Source organism: Lepidochelys olivacea, assembly GCF_965140295.1.
Source record: "Lepidochelys olivacea isolate rLepOli2 genome assembly, chromosome: 2".
NCBI classification, from domain to species: Eukaryota; Metazoa; Chordata; order Testudines; family Cheloniidae; genus Lepidochelys; species Lepidochelys olivacea.
The window spans coordinates 25383819-25405702 of record NC_140412.1 but is presented as its reverse complement, the minus strand read 5'-3'; the positions used below and the strand labels follow the sequence as shown (position 1 = coordinate 25405702).

The window sequence follows — 21884 nt, the reverse complement described above, 5'->3', positions numbered from 1 at the left end:
GGTCAGGTCTTAATTTTAGGATTTGGATTCAAACGTTGCCAAACTTCAAAAAGAGTTGAAGTTACCTGAGAATGGCCCAATACATCAGGAGTCTTGCAAGAATAGTTGTAGATCTCCTGGTGGGACCAAATGATGGTGCTATTGGAAAATCTGTTGCTCACTCAATATTTCTGCCATTTTGTATCAAAATCTCACAAAAAGCAGCTTGCAACTTTGGCATAATATTATGTAAACGAGTTCTAGCCCTGGTTAGGCTTTGAACCTTTATCTCAAACTTTAGCCACAGCCTCATTCTGACCTGACCAGCATGTCCTTGCCTCATCTAATCACAATGCCTCACTACTATTTTAATCTTCCATAGATCCTCACTGTAAGAAGAATAGTGACAGCCATTCAGCAGCATCATCCTTGCACGTGACTAGCCCAACTTGCCCAAGACCAAGTTCTACACAAGTTTTTAGCTTCTGGTTTTGGTCCTGAGACTAATCTCTTCCTCATTAACTTGACAAAGTCCCCAAGTAAAAACAAACCTATGCCATTAAAAACTAATGTCTACTCTCCCCAGGAAACAGAGTTAGACGTGACCAAAAAAAAAAAAATATCACAGATGCAATAGGTGAGGTTTGTGGGTCACTCTGTGAGAGCCAGTAAGTGAGGGAAGTGATTGTTTGCACAGCGTGGGAGTAAAGCACTCAATAATAAGTTAGAGTGTGATCTAAAGTACATCTCTGTGACCCAGTGCCAGTCTGTTTTGATCGGCTATATTTCTCAGAGACAAAACTATATCACCTTTAGCTCTATATGCCAATAGGAAACTAGCCAAAACAAGAAGTCTGCAAGACAAATCAAGATTTAGGGCCTTGGGGGACGGGGTGGAGTGGGGGCAGGGCCTGGGACAGAGCCAGGGGTCAAGCATCCCCTGGCACTTTGGAAAGTCAGCGCCTGTGTCTGCCTCTCAGTTTCTCCATTGGTGAAATGGAAATTCTACTACTGTATTATACATGGCTGCTGTGAGATTTAATTCATTACATTTTTGCAAGTCCCATCTAGAACCCAGGAACACAGAGATGTGAAAAAAGGAACGAGCAATGAAAAAAAGCGCTATTTTTTAAATCTCAGAAAAAAGTTTTGTGGAGGTTAAGGATAGTTCTTTTACCCCACACAGTTCACCCATCCCTACAGACGTGGAGGTTAGACACAGCCAGACACTCATTTGAATCAGATGGAATACCATGGTGCAAGAACAGAGCCGATATGGTGATCTCAGGATCAGCGCCATTTTGTCCAATTACATTTTTCTCTAGTTTATCAAGTGTTTTTTGGCCACGTAAAGATGGCAAATAGTCATAATTTACATAATGTTGTGCATGCACACAACTGTAAATATACACAGCACTGTAAGCATAGGGAGTGAATGGTGCACAGCAGATATCAAGGCTGATGAATTTATACTTTAAAGGCGTATGTGAAGATATATAAAATAAACTCAGCATCGTAAGTTTATACCTACTCCAAAAAGCGCACAGCATTTAAATATTGATAAGACACATTCCCATCCCAAAAAGTTTACAGTCTAAAAATAAAGCAATAAGTTCAAGAGAGAGAACACGGGAATTAGTGATAGGGAGAAGACTGCTCAGAGATTTGGGGTTTCAAGGAAGGAATTGAAGGAGAAGAGAAAAGGTGCTTGATGGATAACAGGAGGAACAGTGTTCCAGGCGTATTGTGGGTAGACTTGGAAAGTTTACTCCTACTTGTAGCTGGACCAGGAGCTCTGGCTTTGTGCACCAAGACAACATAAACACAACATGGCTCTGTGGATGAGGGGAAACCAGTGGACAAGATATACCTTGACTTTAGCAAAGCTTTTGATTTGGTCTCCTACAGTATTCTTGCCAGAAAGTTAAAAAAGTATGGATTGACTGAATGGACTATAAGGTGGATAGAAAGCGGTCTAGATCGTTGGGCTCAACGGGTAGTGATCAATGGCTCGAAGTCTAGTTGGCAGCCGGTATCAAGTAGAGGGCCCCAGGGGTCGGTCCTGGGTCCGGTTTTGTTCAACATCTTCATTAATGATCTGGATGGTGGGATGGATTGCACTCTCAGCAAGTTCACGGATGACACTAAACTGGGGTGGGGGGGAAGAGGTGTATATGCTGGAGGGTAGGGACAGGTTCCAAAGTGACCTAGACAAATTGGAGGATTGGGCCAAAAGAAATCTGATGAGGTTCAACAAGGACAAGTGCAGAGTCCTGCATTTAGGACGGAAGAATCCCATGTACTGCCACAGGCTGGGGACCAACTGGCTAAGCGGCAGTTCTGCTGAAAAGGACCTGGGGATTATGGTGGACGAGAAGCTGGATATGAGTCAGCAGTTTGCCCTTGTTACCAAGAAGACTAACGGCATATTGGGCTGCATTAGTAGGAACGTTGCCAGCAGACTGAGGACAGTAATTATTCCCCTCTATCTGGCACCGTTGGGGCCACATCTGGAGTACTGCATACAGTTTTGGGTCCCGCACTACTGAAAGGATATGGACAAATTGGCAGAGTCCAGCGGAAGGCAACAAAAATTATTACGGGGCTGGGGCACGTGACTTATGAGGAGAGGCTGAAGGAACTGAGCTTATTTAGTCTGCAGAAGAGAAGAGTGAGGGGGGATTTGATAGCAGCCTTCAACTACCTGAAGGGGGGGTTCCAAAGAGGATGGAGCTCGGCTGTTCTCAGTGGTGGCAGACGACAGAACAAAAAGTAATGGTCTCAAGTTGCAGTGGGAGAGGTCTAGATTGGATATTAGGAAACACTATTTCACAAGGAGGGTGGTGAAGCACTGGAATGGGTTACCTAGGGAGGTGGCGGAAACTCCATCTTAGAAGTTTTTAAGGCCCGGCTTGACAAAGCCTTGGCTAGGATGATTTGGTGAGGTTGGTCCTGCTTTGAGCAGGGGGTTGGACTAGAGGACTTCCTGAGGTCTCTTCCAACCCTAGTCTTCTATGATTCTATAAACATTCTGATTCAGGAAACAGACTCCTGACAACCTATAGAGAATAGCCCACGAGGAAAGATTTCTCAGAGACAGAGGAAGTTCAGGCAGAAGTCCAAAAACAGTTGTCTAGGTTACTTGCAGGTCACACAGAATGCAGTATTCCATTGCTTTGTTTTATGCACTCGCTCACCTGATGTTTGGAGCATGTATAAACATTCAGACGTTAAAATTTAAAAGCCCTATATGAACTGGGTCCATTGTACTTTACCAAACTTCTGCAACTATGAACAGTCTTACCACAGATCTAAAAGAGCAAGAGTCTTTTGGCCCCAAGAAAATGCAGGAACAGAACAGGTAGAGCACCTCTTTGCTTCTGCAATCCCAGATAGAACACCATTTGGGGGTTTTGTGTTTATTTTTAAGTTGTATGAGGCATCTAGAGCGCCATGGCAGGCAGACACTGTAAAGATTCAGCTCTAGCTGCATCTCACAATGGATTCCCCCCCACCCACCACCACGAAAACATTCAGTTGTCTGCCACCACGTAACACATTCTGGCCTGTATATTGCACTTTTCCTGCTGCACAGCTCCAAGGTGACCTCATTAGGAGTTCTGCCATGTATTATGACCCTAGAAGTTATTTGCTCTGCTGCAAAATCATTGCATCTCCATACTCCATGTAACCATTTTCACATGTTTAAACACAAAACATATTTTAGGGGTTATTTTTTCTTAAAGATAGTGAGCGGTAATAGTTCCGCACCTTCTTTTGTTATGTCATGGGGGAGGATCAATATAGCCCAATGATTAGCATAGGGGTCTCAGACTAGAAGCAGGAATCCTGAGTTCTGTTCCAGCTCTGCCACCAATTCCGTGTTTGACTACAGGCAAGACATTCTGGTTTAAGTTCTCAAAAGTGTTCAATAATCATTTTTTTTTTAAAAAGTCACTGAATGGGATTTTACCCATGGCTATGTCTATACATACTAGTTATGGAAACTAATGTAGCAGAGCCTATTTGAACTTACATTACAGCTCTCATCATTGTCAGGCCGGTGCGGAAGTATGTATGAAAGGACGGATAGTGGCCCATCGCATTTATCAGCAGGCTGAGTGAAATCTAAACAGCTAGTTATGATACTGTAGTAATGAGTTGGAACTGGAACTGAACTGCCTTCCACATACCTAGGAAGAAAATGCAAACAAACATTTAGCAAAATCTGCCAGATGAACTCCTAAATAAGATATTCCTTGTGAAGTGCTATTTGTACGTAGTGTTGTCAGAGTACTCATATCCACCTTCACAGACAGGTGTCCTCTTCAGTTAGAATGTGAGTAAATGTAGGTATAGAGGTCACTAGGAGGCTCCAAGTTGAAACATTCTAAAATTAATTCCTACTTGTTGCCCACCAACCCTATTTAAAGGGCTTCATTACAGACCAGAAACCAAACAAAGAACATTGGGGTCCAGAGTCTGGATTCTTGCATCAGCCAGGAGAATTCATTCAGCATACAGGAAATCTTCAAGTCAGCATAGCAGCTCTACGTCCATTTCCCCTTCTTTTCTCAGGCCCTGGGATGACGGGTGTGGCTAGAATGCCTCTGCACTCTGGAATGGACCCCGAATGGTTGTTCCTGGAATGGCCCCACTGGAGTTGTCAGCCATTGATAAGTTATTCATACATTTTATTGCCAGAAGTGGTTGTGACATGGCCCACAGAGAGGTTTCATCTCTGCCATTCAATCAATTTAGAGCTATTGTTTCTGGCTATCTGCAGACTCAGGAAAGCAGACAGGCTACACATTTACAAGATTTTCTTTGCAACCTTGAGGGCTCTACAAACTTTTTTAAAATGAATGCTGAGATTCTAGTGTAATAACATGACTCCAGGAGCTGGGGCTTTAGACATGGGCCTATAATGGCTATGTCTTACTCTATCCCTGCTTCTACATAACAGACCATAAAATTTCACTCATTAATTCCCATATGAATTCCAATGGTATCTGACTGAATTAGATTATCCCTCTTAGAAAAATATCCAAGTCTTTAGGTTGCTCTAATTTACAGTGGGAACTGGAGTGGTCCACAGAAGGTCCCAAAAACCTAAGGTCTACAAAGATGGCAAAACAGCCCACTTTAACTTTCTCTCTTTCTTCACCCTAAACTATAGTAAGTGCAGCTCAGACTGTGGCTCTAGAAGCTTTCTTGATGTAGTCACCATCATAAAATGAACTAAGTAGTTAGTTACTGTATAGTTAAAGCACCACAGATATGACAAGCAGATGTAAAGATTCTAGAATATACCTTCTGATGAGGTATTTCAAGATTATTGGTAGGAAAGCATTGTTCAACATGAATTAACAAAAGACTTGAGTATTTAAATCCATAGCCCTATTGTCCTTAGCACTGCATTGCAAGCTATGTAAGCAGAATGTGCCCCACACTTACAAGTAAAAGTATTGGAAAATACTGCAGTTAGTGAGGTTCCCATCAAAGGAAGGATGAATGAACACTACAAGGTCAAGGTAGGGAATTCTCTGGTGATCGGTAGTTCCATTGTTGTTCTCTAGAACGGAACAAATTGCTTTTTTTATCCCCACCCATAAGGGCATTTAGTCCTGAGAATACTTCCTTTAACAAGATATGCGAGAGTCAAGAAACTTATGCTTACCAGATCATAAACTAACCAGCAGTTTTATTGACTTCAAAGAACTTGATTCTTGGCTTTACAAGTTAGCACCTTGTACCTCGAGCCCAAATACCAGCTAATTGGGAAATACTGTATTTTTAGATAGTCATTAAGAACAGTTAATGCATTTAAATATAAACTCTTACTGTTTTATCTTTTCTGGTGTGTCATGTAAACCATCATAGTCATAATCGAAGATTGGTCCACTTATGACATTTACTCCATTTCGTTCAGTTGCATACCTCTTCACCAAAACCCTTTGAAAATAATTCCATACCTCTGTGCAAAGACACAAGATTACCTTTAGTGACCAAAACAATGCTTAGATAGGAGTTTCTAGATATGCTTTATGTGCAAGGATAAAAATCCAAACAGTTCATTCATATTATGCATGCAGCTATCCGAGGCATTATTGTAGTATCATAGAATCGTAGGACTGGAAGAGACCTTGAGAGGTCATATAGTCCTGTCCCCTGCACATGTGGCAGAACCAAGTATTATTTAGATCAGGGGTAGTCAATAGGTGGACTGGAGCCAAATCCAAACCACCAGATGCTTTTAAATGGACCCCAAAATCTTTTTATTTACTTCGTATCATCATTATCGTTAGTTTATTATTATTTTCTCAGAAGTCTGGACCTTGACTATACCTTGACCAAAAAATTTGGACTTTGACCACCCTTCCTGCAGTTTAAGCCATTGCTTCTTGTTCTATCCTCAGAGGTTAAGGAGAACAATTTCCCCCCCTCCTACTTGTGACATTTTATGTACTTGAAAACTGTTATGTCCCCTCTCAATCTTCTCTTCTCCAGACTAAACAAACCCATTTTTTCCAATCTTCCCTCATAGGTCATGTTTTCTAGACCTTTAATCATTTTTTTCCCTCTTCTCTGGACTTTCTCCAATTTGTCCACATCTTTCCTGAAATGCCCAGAACTGGATGCAATACTTTAGTTGAGGCCTAATCAGTGTGGAGTAGAGTGGAAGAATTACGTCTCATGTCTTACTTACAACATTCCTGCTAATACATCCCAGAATGAAGTTTGCTTTTTTTGCAATGGTGTTACACTGTTCACACATATTTAGCTTGTGATCCACTATGACCCCCAGATCCCTTTCCGCAGTACTCCTTCCTCGGCAGTCACTTCCCATTTTGTATGTGTGCAACTGAGTTTTTCCTTCCTTTGTGGAGTATTTTGCATTTGTCCCTATTGAATTTCATCCTATTTACTTCAGACCATTTCTCCAGTTTGTGCAAATCATTTTGAATTTTAATCCTTATTCTCCCAAGCACTTGGAGCCCCTCCCAGCTTGGTATCGTCTGCAGACTCTATAAGTGTATTCCTTATGTCATTATCTAAATCATTGATGAAAATATTGAACAGAACCAGACCCAGAACTGATCCCTGCAGGACCCCACTTGATATGCCCCGCTTCCCGCTTGACTGTGAACCACCAATAACTACTCTCTTGGAACAGTTTTCCAACCAGTTATGCACCCACCTTATAGTAGCTCCATCTAGGTTTCATTTCCCTAGTTTGTTTATCAGAAAGTCATGCAAGACAGTTTTAGAAGTCTTACTACAGATTTATTGTAGCTTCACTGAGGCTTTGTCTACACCACACAGCTTTTAGCTACATGGCTGGGTCACCGCAGCCATGCCACTAAAAGTCATGCTGGGTAGCTGCTGGTTGTCAGCTCTCCTGCTGACAAAAAACTTCCACCCCCAACGAGCGGCATTTGTGTTGTTGGCAGGAAAGCGCTCCTGCTGACAATGCGTTCTTTACACTGGCACTTGTCGTGGCAAAACTTTTATCTCTTGGGGTCGGGGGCGGATTAACACCTCTGAAAGATGAAAATTTTTGTTGTTCAATTGCCAGTGTAGACATAGCCTCAGTTTCGCTAGATCAGTGATACTCAGACTGAGGCTCGCGAGCTGCAAGTGGATATTTAATGTGTCTCCTGCAGCTCTTTGCAGCACATGATATTACAACACTGTGTGATTTAACTAGTAACCAATCTAAGTTATTAACCAATCAGGCTGCTTTCACCATGTTGTTAACCAACTGTTGATAAAAACAACGCGGTGGCTCTTTTGGGTAACGCTGATCACTAATTTGGCTCCCGAACCACTGAGTCTGAGTATCACTGCTCTAGATGAAGCCTACTAGATTTCTCTGTGCTTTATTAATCTTTTTCTAATGAGTGATAAAGGAAATGCACAGTATCATTCTAAGGCTGACATTGCAAAAGATCTTCTACAGAGAGCTTGCTGTTTCTTCTCTAGCAGTAGAACTGAGTATTCACATACACACTTTCAATGTCCTTGGCTCTTCATAAGCACAAAGTCTCAGTGCTGCTATGATTAATTGAATAGCAAAACCTCTAATCTCTAAAGAAGGTCAAATCTAAAACAGCATGAAAAGCACATTCCTTTCAGTGAGATTCCCTCAGATATTAATTGTCTAATTTCTGGAACTAGGTGGACTCTGCAATGACTTAGTTATATTGTAACATATTATGGAACAGCTGTGTCTTCTGAAGGATGTAGATAGATTGTCATATCGGACAAGATATCAATACACTTCCTCCTTTAACCTATAAGCATCTTCATTTATAAAAGATGGGACACGCACAGAGCTCCTCAAACATCCTCCATTTTCCCATTACACATTTTAAAATCCTCTGTATGGGGACCTTCTCCCTCTGTACCGCACGTGCATACTTCAAATACTACAGAAATCATGACTACCATCAACCCCTCCACTGGCGAACCCTGTGAGTTGTTGGGGACTCCAACACCAAGTTATAATAAAAAAAGACCACCACAATATGAGCAATTTATGGTTGTTTGGTCCTATGATTATGTTCCTGGAAATAGCATTTTTATAAATCATGACTTCAGAGTGAGTAATCAGTAATGATTTTCCACTGTTTGGTCAGGTAACTCATTCTGCCACCTTTGCTCAAGCTCCTTATGTAGATCACCACTTGTTTCTACCCACAGGCTTGCTAAATCCCTCCTTTGGTTTGAAAACCATCCCAGAGTTTTGAGGTTTAGCCAAACCTCTCTGGTCTAGAATTTGGATTGGAAATCTCACAAGAGCTGCTTCTTGAGCCTCTTCCAAGACTTTCTGCTTCCAGCCAAGCCAGAAATGCCACCAGAATAGTCTGATAGTTTGCTGCCTCCCACCAAAACTAGGAAGCAAAGCGGCACACAAACAAAAGAAAAGTTAATGGGTTTCAGTTAGATTTAGGTCAGTTCACTTTTTGTTTAGATGCATTTAGCCCCATCTGTGATAAATCCATTTGGTCCACCTGTATTCCTATACATGTATTCAGAGAAGCCAGGTGAAAGTTATTCACTAAACCTCTAAATCAGTTCATTCCATAGTTCAGCAGCAAAACCATTTTTGAAAGATATCTATACCACTTAGCTAAGTGGTGTGTGGAATCAGCTGTAACCCACAAGAGTGTTATACTTACTTTTGAAGGCAGGATACATTGGAATGATATTTGTTATTAGAAAGGCATCATATTTAGCTTCTGCAGAGGAACTTAGTTCTGAAAGTCATAGAACAAGAGGTGTTAACATGAAAGTTCCTAGTGAAAATCTCAGAGACTCAAGAAAAATAAATTAAACAATTGCAGGCAGTAATCAAAAGAAAGATGATCTTCTAAATGAGACTCTGGATTAAATTAAAACAAAATTTCTTATTACTTTGCATGACAGATGGACTCAGAACAGAGGGGTTTTGTCCATGTTTCAATCTTCCACCAGCTAAATTTGTTTCTATTTTTGTACATTCTCATGTGGTGTGATAATTGTGCTGTATTGTTTTGCAACTTTTTTTTTTTTTTTTTTTAAAAGGCTCACACTTCAAGGCGGAATAGAGTCTGTTCAGAAAAATCAAGAAATGATCCATCTCCCTACTGCCTTTAGTTCTGTTACATACATACTCCTTTTAAAAACCATTTCAACCCTTCCTTTAATAAGTCAGAGGGGAGGAAGTCATCCCCCAAGGCTGCAACCGTCTGCTCAGACATTAATTCCAAATGGCATAGCCATCCATTCCCCAGAGACTGAAGAGGTGGAAAGCAAGTCAGCCAGCAGAGCCTAAGATAATCATTTGTACAATATGCATGAAAAATTCTTGATCTCTCTTTACAGACAGAGAAATCCATTCTCATTAAGTTTTCAGACTAAACAATTTTGGTTGTGACATGTAGTAATAGTTTGTTAAAGATTATGACAAAGAAATTCAGACACTAGGTGTGTTTCTCTAGGATTTTGAATTGAATACTGCTGGCCAGATGCTCTGCTGGTGTATATTGGCGTAGGTACATTGACTTAAAGAGGAGTGAAGCCAAATTTTGCCAGCTGAGGCTCTCTGCCTTCATCATTACTGCATACACAATAAATACCAGGTTTCAAACTATTCAACCAGTATTTGATGGCACAAAATGGCTCTTTTGTGATCATCTTATTTCATATCCATGGATTTTAAGTCCAGAAGGGATCACTGATCTATGGCCTGGGTTAGGCATAAGATCAGCTTATAGAATTCCAGCCTGTAATTTCTACATCAAGCTCAGTTTCTAAGAAATGCTGTAGCTTATATAAAAGTAAGACATCCAGACTTGACTTGAAGATTGAAAAAGATGGAAAAATCTACCATATTGGTAAGCTGTTCTAATGGTTAATTACTCTCATTGTTAAATATTTATATCTTATTTCCAGTTTTGAATTGGTCAAGTTTCAAATTTAACTTTCAAATCACTGAGGTCTTGTTTTGTCTTTGTTTGCTAGACAAAAGAGCACTTCTCTATTTCCAGATATCTTCTTCCCATGCAAGTAGTTCTGGACTGATCAAATCACCTCTTATCCTTCTTTTTGATAATAAAGAGATTGATTGACAGCTGAATGGATATTTGAGTTACTGAACTTTTCAGAAGCAGAGAGAGAACTGAAATTCATACAGTAGTCAAAATCATGTACAATTAAAATGGAGTTACATTTAGCTGATAACAGTTCCATTGGGTTACTACGATCTCTCCACAAGAAATAATTGTTAATACTGAGGCTATCAAATATCTGTTCTGTGACACCTAAAACCCCTCAACCCCTACAGATCTTGTGCCTTCTTTTTCCTAGGAAAAAGTTTCCCTAACTGATAAGAAGAAGCTCAAAAATCTCTATGGAACCAAAAGTAACTGCATACAGAATATCTCCTTTATATTCTACAGACATCCTATTTAAACTTACGAGGAGGAAAAAGAAATCCATAAGTCATTTGTTTATCTGCTCTGTAGGCTGAACAGCTCTGACTGTTTCCTGGAGAAATGCGCAGATCAAGCCTCACGCAGTTAGAGAGATGCTCAGGGACACCAGATACCTCTGCCTGCATTGAAAGGCATACATGGAATCAACTGTAAATATCATTCCAGGAAAAGTAGTCAGAAACAAGAGAGTGTGACTTGTTTAGGCCTAACATCAATAAAGAACGTTATGTGAAGCATAATGATTTCAAATAGTCAACAGGTAAGATGAAGGATCCTCTAGAATATAAAATATATCCATCAACCTTTATAGTAAAAACCTGTTCCATGAGACAGTCTACTTCAGCAATCTATTAGTAGGAATTCCCATTGGAAACAACTTGATAAACTAGAGGATTAAACTAGACATTCTGTTGCAGAAAAACAAATCCTGGGTTAAGTGTTGGGGTTTTTTTTAAACTAATAAGCAAAGCAGCATATGGTCCTTAAAATTCCATTTTTCATGGAGAGTGGAAGTGCTCTTTATAATGGAAATCTATGTTATTCCAAGTAGGAAATTCCCTGAAGGAAAGGGAATTTTAAGACTCCAGGAAAACAGGTAGTAGTAATCTTGTATGTCATTTTTCAAAAACAAAGATAAATCTGACCTGTTTTGAAATAGTGTATGATGTCCAGAGAGGCATCAGGAATGTTTCACTGTAACCACTTTCAAAGTCTTGGTGATGTAAGATATTGTATTTGGTACGATAAAGTACTGCAGGACGTCCGTACAGGAGGTGTTTCTCTAGAAATTGAAAGAAGTTACATTAACTTATATGTAACACCTAAGAAGAAAAAACCCAGCCAGAATCAATGTGTCCAACACATGTCCATTTAAAAGGCAAATCCCCTGTGTAGCACCCAGTCTAAATAACTGAGCTGACTGCTACAGAAATACAGTAGTTTAGACTTAAAAGGATAAAAAGAGAAATTCTTCCCATCTCATCCCATCCATCCCCCAAACACAGAACAGCAGAACTGCTCAGATTCAGAATAGCCGTGGGGTGAGTGCCTCAGCAGAGGAACTACCAGACCTGCAGCTCCATTCTGGTCTGCTCACATGCAAGTAGCCTCCAAGAAGCTGGTCTCCCCTGTGTAGAAAACCATGCCCCCTCTAAACAGCAGTGGTGAAACTTGACAAGAATGTCAATTTTAGCCAGCAGCTATGAGTCCAGGGAGCCTATTTCTTTTTGGAAACAACCTGTGCCAGTGTTTCTGAAGTGATTTTTTAAAGAAGAGGGAAGTGGATTTGCAGTTTGAGAGAAATGCATCCGATGAAGTGAGCTGTAGCTCACGAAAGCTTATGCTCAAATAAATTGGTTAGTCTCTAAGGTGCCACAAGTACTCCTTTTCTTTTTGAGGATACAGACAACTTAAATCTGATGACTGAAATTGACACAGGTGCTACAGTAGCTAAATTTCTGAAGACATGTACAAGAATAAATGTATTCATAGTTTACTAAGAAAAACTGATAAAATGTTGAAAAAAGTTATAATCAAAACAAGATCAAGGTTTCAGGATGCCTGCAAGTACAGTGGTACTTGTTTGCTGTTACCATTAATTGGTACAAAATGAAGTATTCCTTCAGTAATTAGCAGAAATTGGTTTAAGACAAAGTTGTAGTAGCATGCCTCCCATGCTCTATTGTTAGATTCCATAGTGAAAAGAAAAATTTAATTCTGTTTTTGATGTGGACATTGGTTTAGTGATAGGTATAACAGCAGAATTATAGGTAGTTAAAAATGCCAGACCAAAATTTCATCAGGTGCTTTATGATGATAACCTGTAGAAAAGCAATTAAACTTGCAGAAGCAAGGAATAATTTTACCCGTTTGTATTACTAGAATTAAGGAAACGGAAACATCTATGAAAGCTACACACACACACACACACACCCCCCCCCCCAAAAAAATCACCGTAAATGCCTGACTAGAAGTAGCTCAGGATCCAATTCCAAAAAACTACAAGATTTGCTAAAGTAGCAGGGAGAATTTACGAAGTTTGGTCCAGCTCAAGCTAACACACACACGGCTAACGGAATTTAGCAAGATTCTAAAAGGAAATTGGACATTTATATTGATAAGAATATTCAGAGCTATTATAGGTTAATGTTAAAACAAGTTTTGGCAAGGAATACAAAACAACAGGCTTCAAATTGAGCCAATCTATATTAAGGATTAGGATGCCATTATCCTACATCTGTCTAACATGGAGTTTCTTGCATCTTCTTCTGACCACTATCAGAAACAGAATGCTGGACTAATGGACTTTAGGTCTGATTTAGGAACTGCCAGACTATGCTTCTAAAAATTTACACAGACACTACAAGTGCATGAGTTTACTGTATTTTATAAATTCCCATTAGCTACATAGGGCCAGATTCTCTCACCCTCCTTCACACTGACTAGTACCTTACTCCTCAAGAATCCCCACTTAAAAAACATTTGTAAGCGTGACAAAATAAAGCCCTGTGGCCTTGATCCAGCAAAGCACGTGCTTAAGTTTAAACATGCAAATAGGCCCATGGGATCCTTATATAAGGTCAGGGTTTATGTTAGCAAACTTGGTACAGAGAGAGGGTGCAATGGCAAAGAGTAGCCGCAGTCTCCTTCCCAGAGGAACAGAACAGTCCAAAGGGTGGATGTGACCAAGGATGCATTGGGCAGGTAAAGCTGCCTTGTCCTGGTAGAAATGCTAAGGGAAAAATCAGATGGCAGCCACCCACTTTGCCCCTGCACCATCAAGAGTGAACCTAGCCCACAGGCTTACATCTTAGGTAAACTCATGTGCTATTTGGTAGAGTTGTACGAAAAGTTGGTTTACTGTCCAATGTAGTATAATTAAACCAAAATATTATTTTTCCATTAAAGCACCAATACAAATATAAAGAAAAACATTCATATATTTAGTTTGAATGTTGATTTTAAATTTAGTAAACAGTCACTGAAAATGAAGAAAAATAAATGTTTTATTAACCACCATGTCCTTACCTTCTGTTCCTCTGACATGAAATCGCTTATTGAGTTCGTCCAACTTGTTCTTTATAAAAAAAATTTAAATGAAAAAAAGATTAGCAGCTGAACCGTAAGAGCATTCTCTGACAGCTCATGTTAATTATTTATTTAGCAAAGTAATACTAACACTCTAACACCCTGACTGTGAAGGACACATTACACTAAACATTCCAAAGGGTATGAAAGATCCTTAACGGCAAGAAGGATCAAAGGGATACTTAAACATTAGAGCCTTCTCTTAAAGTGAGAAGATGCAATATATCCCTAAGCTGCAGTACAAGACAATTATCCTTAATGACACCAGTATGAATAAATCCATGAGTCTACCTTGTCATCGCATGTACAGCCCAAATCAAATTCAGATGCAGAAAATGCAGCTACAGGATAGAGCGGCCTTGCAACTTCATCTGGCATGGTCGGTTTATATGCATTGTTCCTCAGCAAGTGATTTAAACTTCCATGGGTTCCATTGTTAGGAGCAGGCTTTAATCCAAGCAGATCTGACAAGACATCAAACACAGAACCAGGGTTCTAAAACTGTAAAGGTACTCCAGTGTATACATCAGTACACAGTGCCCATTTCCTACATGGCTAGAAACAAGACACCAACTACTTTACACCCATGAAGTAGAGAGAGTTACTTTTAACTTAACCAAAGAACAATACTAAGCCTTGGTCCACATCAGAGAAGCCTGCTTTGCTATTAGTGTTGAAAATTCCCATGATAGGAACAATAAGGTTTAGTCTCGTAGCTAGGTGGAGAAACTACTACTACACCACATTACCACCACCGTAACTCCTAGGGTACGTTTACACGGGGGGCAGGGAAAACACCTGCAGCAGCGAGTCTCGGAGCCCAGGTCAACGGACTCAGGCTTGCGGGGCCCACACTAAGGGGCTAAGAACACTCACCTGGGGAGGTGGGAGGGGTCAGAGCCCAAGCAGGAAAAGCTACATTGCTATATTTAGCCCTATAGCGCCAGCCCTGCAAGCGGATCCGAGCTCTGAGACGTGCTGCCGTGGGGTATTGCAGGTTGCATAGTAGATGTACCCCCAGAGGCTCCAATCAGGATCAATGCCTCAGAGGGCAAACCTGCAGCATACTTGGTTAAAACCGGATGGTGCTATCAGTCTTAAAATACTGTGATGCAGCAAGGCCAGAGGGCAACAGGAGGGTGACAGAGGAGATATGCAAGCCCCAGGATGATGAGAGCCTTATTCCCTGTAGAGGGAAGAGAGGTTGCTATAGATTCATTAGAGCACCTGAAGCCAATTAGCGCACCTGATAAAACCCCCCTGCCTCAATCAGACAGTTGAAGCAGAGTGGTTTGGTGTTGGAGCAGAGAGTTTGGAGAAGTGATGTGGCAGGCCAGAAGACCAAGACCCTAGGTAAAGGGAGACAAGCTTGTGCAGAGCAGAGGGACTCCACAGACAAGGGGTTGGGAGAAATCTGGCCCAAGCAGAGAGGGAGGGCAGGAAGCCCCACAAGCTGAAGGGCTGGAGAGGGAAGTAGCCCAGGGGAAGGAATTGCTAATTCAAGTGGTTTGCCGCTATCCCGAGGGCTGCTGGGCTGGGACCCGGAGTAGAGGGCAGGCGGGCCCAGGTCCCTCCCTCTCCACTCCTTCTCTGGGATACTAGTGGGACAGTTAATACTCCAATTCAGGGGTGAGAAACGGCGCCCTGAACTCCCCCCACCCAAGAAGAGAAAATGCGGGACTCATCATAGGAGTGCCAGCAATTTGCCACAATACTAAAAATCAAACTGATATAGAGCATTTAACAATCCCAGGAAAACTTTTTTTTTTTAAATCTTTCATCCAGAATTTCCTGGTACTGTACAAACATTAAACAAGCCACATAATACCACTGACAGACAGGAAAGTTCAATACTGCACACATTTGGAGAAGAGCGAACAGACACAATGTTATTGTGATTTGCACAAAGGCACATGGTGTTAATGATGGTAGTTCTGTTCCAGTGTGATCTTTAGACTGGTTCAGATCTGAAAGGAAGCATGGTCTACTGGTTAAAGCAGGAGACAAAGTAAAAAATTATCTTGGGTCATTTCCACCTCTGCTATTGACTTCTGAGACCTCAAGACCAATTACTTAAGGGAGACACATTAGCCTCCCCATCTATAAATGGGAATAATTATATATTAACACAGGTGTGTTTCATGTTTATAAATGAATATGTGCATATCATAATTATATTCATGCATGGCCATATCTAACTTCTCTACTTCATTGCTGCAGTAAGAGTTCTGAAAACAAATATCACCAACAAAAGGCACAGTAGTGGCAAAATAATGTCTGAGCTGCCACACATGAGATGCGGGGGCAGAAGCTCTCTCTGGACACAAGTCTCGCTCCCAGGGCTAATAGAGAATGGACAGACTAGATTGTAGCCCTCTATATTTGATATCCGAGGAGCTGCCAGCAGAAATATACGTGAATGCACTTTACTGGCCAACTGTTGGAGACAAACAAAGATAGGCCTCTGTGCAGTCTGTCCTTCCATCCAAAGGGCAAGTGACAGTGCAGTGCTAGGGGAGAAGGTAGTGGCCCAGAACACAAGCATAAACTGTGCCTACACCAACCTCTGAAAACTTTGTTGGCAAAAGTAGTTTAGAAATGGAGTAGCTTACCACACATAATGTTGTAAAGTTCAATATTTTCAAATGGAGGTACTTTGGTCTTGTGTTTGAATGAGGGACCATAGCCTACAAAGACAGTCTTCAAAGAAGAGAGAAACATGGTAAAAGAATAAGTTTGCTTTAACTCTTAAAAAAAATTTCCAAGACTTCAAGTTTCTCCCTCCAACACACACACACACCCAATTACCCTCCCAAAAAGGATTAGTTTGCTGCTTATACCTGCATACTATTGATCTTGTTGTCATATCCATGATCACCATGGAAGAAGCATTTTCCTGATAGTTTCTTATAAACATCCATGGATTTCCTACATTGAAATGTAAAATCGTAAGAATTATTGCTGACCTGACAATGTGGTTTCAGAAGATTAAAATTTAGGCTGCGATTTTCAAAAGGAGTTGCAGGGAGGTAGAGCTTAACTCCCTTTGAATGTCATGGGGATTTGGGCACCTAACTTCTACAGGTTCCTTTGAAAATTCCAGTCTTAAAAACACAAAAACAGCGACGTCGTCTCTCAATTATACAGAAACTTTGCCCTAAACGATCCTAGAGCAGTTCACAACCTACAATCACCCCTACACCAGAGTGAATGCGCCACTCTGATGCACTAGCAGCACGCACTACTTGGGACAAGAAGTGAATACCATACCCAAATGAAACTCTAGGGGGAAGTTAGGTAGGCAGTTCTCCAAAGGGGCAAAAGGGGTTATAATTTTGAAATGTATTAAAATCTTAAATGGGAGTTCATTTCTCTCTTTCCCAGTGATGCTCCATCAGCATTAAATATATTCTACCAAGGAAGCGATGGATTTGGACAAGCACATGGGTCCTGCCATTACTCTCAAAGTCTTAAAACTGAATTTTGCTCAGTATTTTAATAGATGTATTGTGACATCAGTTCTTTTCAGAAATCCCCATTGACAACTATAAGCGTTTCTGCTTAAACGGATGGCGCAATACAACTTAATGCTATGCCATTATTTAAGAGATTGAAAAACTTGAGACATTACCTGCCTGAGATGTACTTGAAAAGACACCAATGCATATGGAATAACTAGCACCATCTATTGTGAGCCTTTGGATAACTTGCCATTCCCAGGTAGAAGCCCTTCCCCACTGGGGACTCCCATAGATTGAAGCTGTTTAGGATCATGTTGCCCTAAATCAGTAGCATTCTAACAGATGCTTCTTAGAAAGTCAGAAAGCACCTTTGTAATAAATTACAATGCTATTGAGTCCTTTTCACCTTCTTGCCTACCACAAGATGAAAGAGTAAAGGAGAAACAGACCTGGAGAGAAAATGGGAGAAACTCAGAAGGAACAGAAACATACAAAGAAAATAAGTGGTAATCAGAAATATAATGACTAGCTTTGTTACACACTAAGGTTTATCAGCATCATCACAGGGGCTGCCTAGCAGTCCAGTGGGCTGCCATCCTAAAAGTCAGTTTGTACACCCGTTAGAGGATATTCTCTCAGAGATTTGGCTTTTGTCCTCAAAACTGGAAGTGACGTAATCAGACCTGTAACTATTACAGAAAGAGTCTTTTCCTGGCCATGACTATAACATGAATTACAGTTACATTAACAGAAGAGGGGATGCACTCATTAAAAAGGTAGCTCTTAAGAGCAGTAGCAAATAATGCTGCCAAAAGGAAGTTTGAACTGAGATAGAAGGGGAAAAAATCTTGAGTAAAATATTCCTTTTACCTCTCCTCCCCATCCTATATCTAGAGCTGTTTCGGAATCTTGCAACTATTTTTGGCGGGGGGGGGGGGGGGGGGGGAGGAATGTCAGAATATGATGATTGGTATAAACCAAAAATTTTTGTGCGAACATACCAGTTTTGACAAACAACTTTTGTTGGGAAAGGTTTCACAGGTCAAAATCAGAGAGACACATTGACCGCAGAATAGCCAAGAGCCTAGTGGTTATGGCACTCAACTGGGACGTGGAAGACCCTGGTTCAAGTCCCTAGTCTGAATTATAAAAAACCTGGTAAGGAGGTCATGGGTTCATCCTAATGTGGAATAAGAAAAATTCTATACTCCAAGTTTCACAGAACACGAAAACTGCTTCCTGTCTAATTATGTTGGATCATATTAAAGAAGTTCTGCATTAAAATCACAAATGAGTTTGATTCCCCAAAGTTTAAATTCCAGGGCATTACTTAGCAAGAGGTCTCTTGGTTTTTGGTACTGTTTCTCTCCCTCTACGTGTGAAACTTGCAAGCTGCTAATTGTGTTAGTACATTCTAAGACAGAGTCTGTTCTCAAAGCAATTCTTTGTAACAACAACTACTCACAGAAAGAGAGACTCAAAGCAATATTCTGTAACAGAAACAGCACCCAGAGACTCCATGCCCTTTTGTTGTATTCATCTCGCTTCGTTAACAATTGTGATTAAAATAGAGATAAAGGATGTATGTGGATGGATGCTTGGTGTGGATAATAACTGAATGATCAGGGAGCTGCCAGCCTAAGAATGCAGTGTCCATCGGCTGAAGAAGGCGTCAAGTGGAAATAACCAGAGGATCCCCAGAGGGCAGACTGGAATCCACCCAACAGCCTCAAGAATGGGAGAACCAAAGAACAAGATAACATCTGGCAGCACGGAGCCGTCAGGAATGTGCCATCTGCTAATTGATTCAGCAACAGCATGATGAAGCAATTCCCATAGACTGGCATAGGAAGAAATTCCTATAAAAATGGACTCTGGAAAGTGAGAACTTTGGGGTCTGATTCTGCAAACCAACTTCCAGAAGCATCAGATGAGCATCTGACGAGGCCCTGCTCCCTCCTCATGTCCAGGCCACCTGGCCAGTGGCTTGGCATGAGCAACTCTAAGGCTGGTAACTATGATAAACAACCTTGCAGAACCTGTGTGTGTGTGTTTGTATGAATGAATGTGTGAATAAATATGAGATTGAATGGAATGTTATAGCTATAACTAACTGCTTACTATGATTCTTTCTGTATTCACAATAAATGTGATATTTTGCCTTTTCCCCTTTAATAAGGGTCCTGCTGGTTTTTATTTTATTGGTATAAAAGCTCTACATGTATCAATAAAAACTGTTAAGATGGTAGGTTTAAAACCAGAATTTAATTCTTTGAAATTTGAGAACCATCATCAGAAATTGTAGAAAGAACACTTGTGACCTTGCCTACTGGAGTTACATCCACTCTGAAAAAGCAGTTGGAATTTCCCATTCCATGATTTAGTAGAAAGATCTTTGCATAAATACAGGAAGATAAGCACAAGTGTCAAAGACACTTATTAGACAGTCACGGTGGGTATCCTGGGACAGACACAGCCGCAACTATACTGCATGCAAAGACACTTATGACACACTGTTTGACTGGCAGCAACATAGTCAAAAGAGCACTACCAATTCTTAAAGACCCTCACAAGAGGTGGCAAGAATATAAATCTGTCCTGTTCTCTACCAAAAATACACTGACTCAGCTTTATGAATAAAGGACTGGCTGTACTCGATTGAATATATCATTTTATCAACAGATCAAAAGGAAAAAACAAGATATTTTAAACACAAAAGGATGTTAACACTAGAAAAAGATTCCTCCTTTTCTATTGTCTTTAAAAGCAAAGTAATGGTATAAACTGCCTGCCTCTCTAAATAGGATTAATTTTTTGCCTGGCTAATTTGAATATTCTTAAGATATTTAGCAAACTGCCAGTAACTAAGCTAGAGAAGGCAGAAGAGACCAAAAAAGCACCGCACTCCACACACACACTACAATTTACCTTGCCACATGCCATCTTCTGTCCACCAATAAGTGAATATCCTCAATTCTTCTGTTGTAAGCATAGTGCAAACGCTTGGGAAGGTGTTGTTTCAAATAAGGTTTAAAGTGCTGGTCTGGCTTTCTACACTGAAACACAATTGTAAGAAGCTATGTTGTTTCAAGTCATCATCACTAGTGTGGCTTCAACCATAAGATCTGCTTGATTTCAGGAGTTCAAGGTTATGTATAGTAGACATATATCCCAGATCTTGCACAACACACTACAGGACCATATTTGTATAAATAGTGCACTGATACACTTCCCTACGGACAAGTGAGTTTTGAATTATGTTCTATGCACATCTGACATCTTTGTTCTCGCTACAGAGTGTTCTTCAAAGCAGTTTGCGAAACTCCACCACATTTTCCTCAGTGATATGCAAAAGGGTTCATATCTGACCAAAGCTTAATTTCAGAAGACACCTGAATAGATAGCCTTTCCAGAAATATATGTAAAGCAGTTTGGCTTCTACATTTGATAAATCAGTATATATTTAATGGGAATTTCATAAAAACAAGTTTAAGGTTAAGGAATATCAAATGGATTTTTTCTGCATCTTCCAAGTACTACTAACATGTTTACTCATAAAAAGGTTACTTTCCATTTCTGAAGGAAGGAATAAATCGGCTCAATTCAGGGACTCAAGACCATCAGGAAGATTCTGGCTGTGTACTACCCAAAAGGGTTATAAAAGCTACTACAGCAGCAAACAGGGGATCTCATGACAAACATTAATCCCTACACATGAAGGGCCTTATTTACCACTCTATCTTCAGCCTAATGCTGGTTTTCTGACTAAAGAGTGAGCACAAAATGATGAATAAAGCCCCAAATTAACATGTGAAATGAACAATATACTGTAGACAGATATAATATGCCAGTGCTAAATACTCACTGTGAGGTTGGCAACAATTACTTTAGGGTCATCTGTTAAGAGAGAGACACAAAGACATAAAACAGTCATCTGTTTATTGGAGTTACAAAGTAAGCACTCTTTTCAGGAGTCCAGGCTCCTTTTAAAAAGCTATCCTCTCTTAGCAAAAATGTGTTAGATAATGTGCAATATAGTACACCTTTAATGTGTTTTTCCTTAATTACCCAAATTTTTTATAGCAGCATTAATCAGTGTTTTACACTTTGGACCTGAAACTAAATACTCATAGAAAAAAATTTTAAACTAACATCTTGAAAAGCATCTATCTAATCTAACAAGTAGGTAGTCATATCTGAGAATTTGCAAAAAGCTTTCTGTAAGAGTATTTAAGTGCAAGAATAAGCATCTTTATAAGCAATAATTAATAAGAAAGCTGTGGTTCTTTTGGCTGCTTTAGCATTACATACAGCTGAATAAGTGACTAAATGAAGTAACTGAAAAAACATTCTGGGCAAGCCGTGGGACTTTACT

The 21884-nt window shown here is 40.3% G+C and overlaps 1 protein-coding gene across 4 annotated transcripts in view; it reads right to left on the bottom strand.

Moving 5' to 3' along the window:
• ENPP2 (ectonucleotide pyrophosphatase/phosphodiesterase 2) overlaps positions 1-21884 on the bottom strand; it is a 107225-nt gene that overhangs the window by 771 nt on the left and 84570 nt on the right. For all 4 annotated transcript variants that reach the window (XM_084618825.1, XM_084618823.1, XM_084618826.1 and 1 more), the window contains 11 exons: positions 21375-21406; positions 20438-20565; positions 16889-16976; positions 16661-16748; positions 14340-14512; positions 13989-14037; positions 11606-11742; positions 10945-11080; positions 9165-9242; positions 5824-5956; positions 4016-4172 (listed from right to left, as the gene is read on the bottom strand). In XM_084618825.1, the coding sequence (XP_084474951.1) occupies positions 4016-4172; positions 5824-5956; positions 9165-9242; positions 10945-11080; positions 11606-11742; positions 13989-14037; positions 14340-14512; positions 16661-16748; positions 16889-16976; positions 20438-20565; positions 21375-21406 (1199 nt within the window). The remainder of the gene's footprint in view (positions 1-4015; positions 4173-5823; positions 5957-9164; positions 9243-10944; positions 11081-11605; positions 11743-13988; positions 14038-14339; positions 14513-16660; positions 16749-16888; positions 16977-20437; positions 20566-21374; positions 21407-21884) is intronic.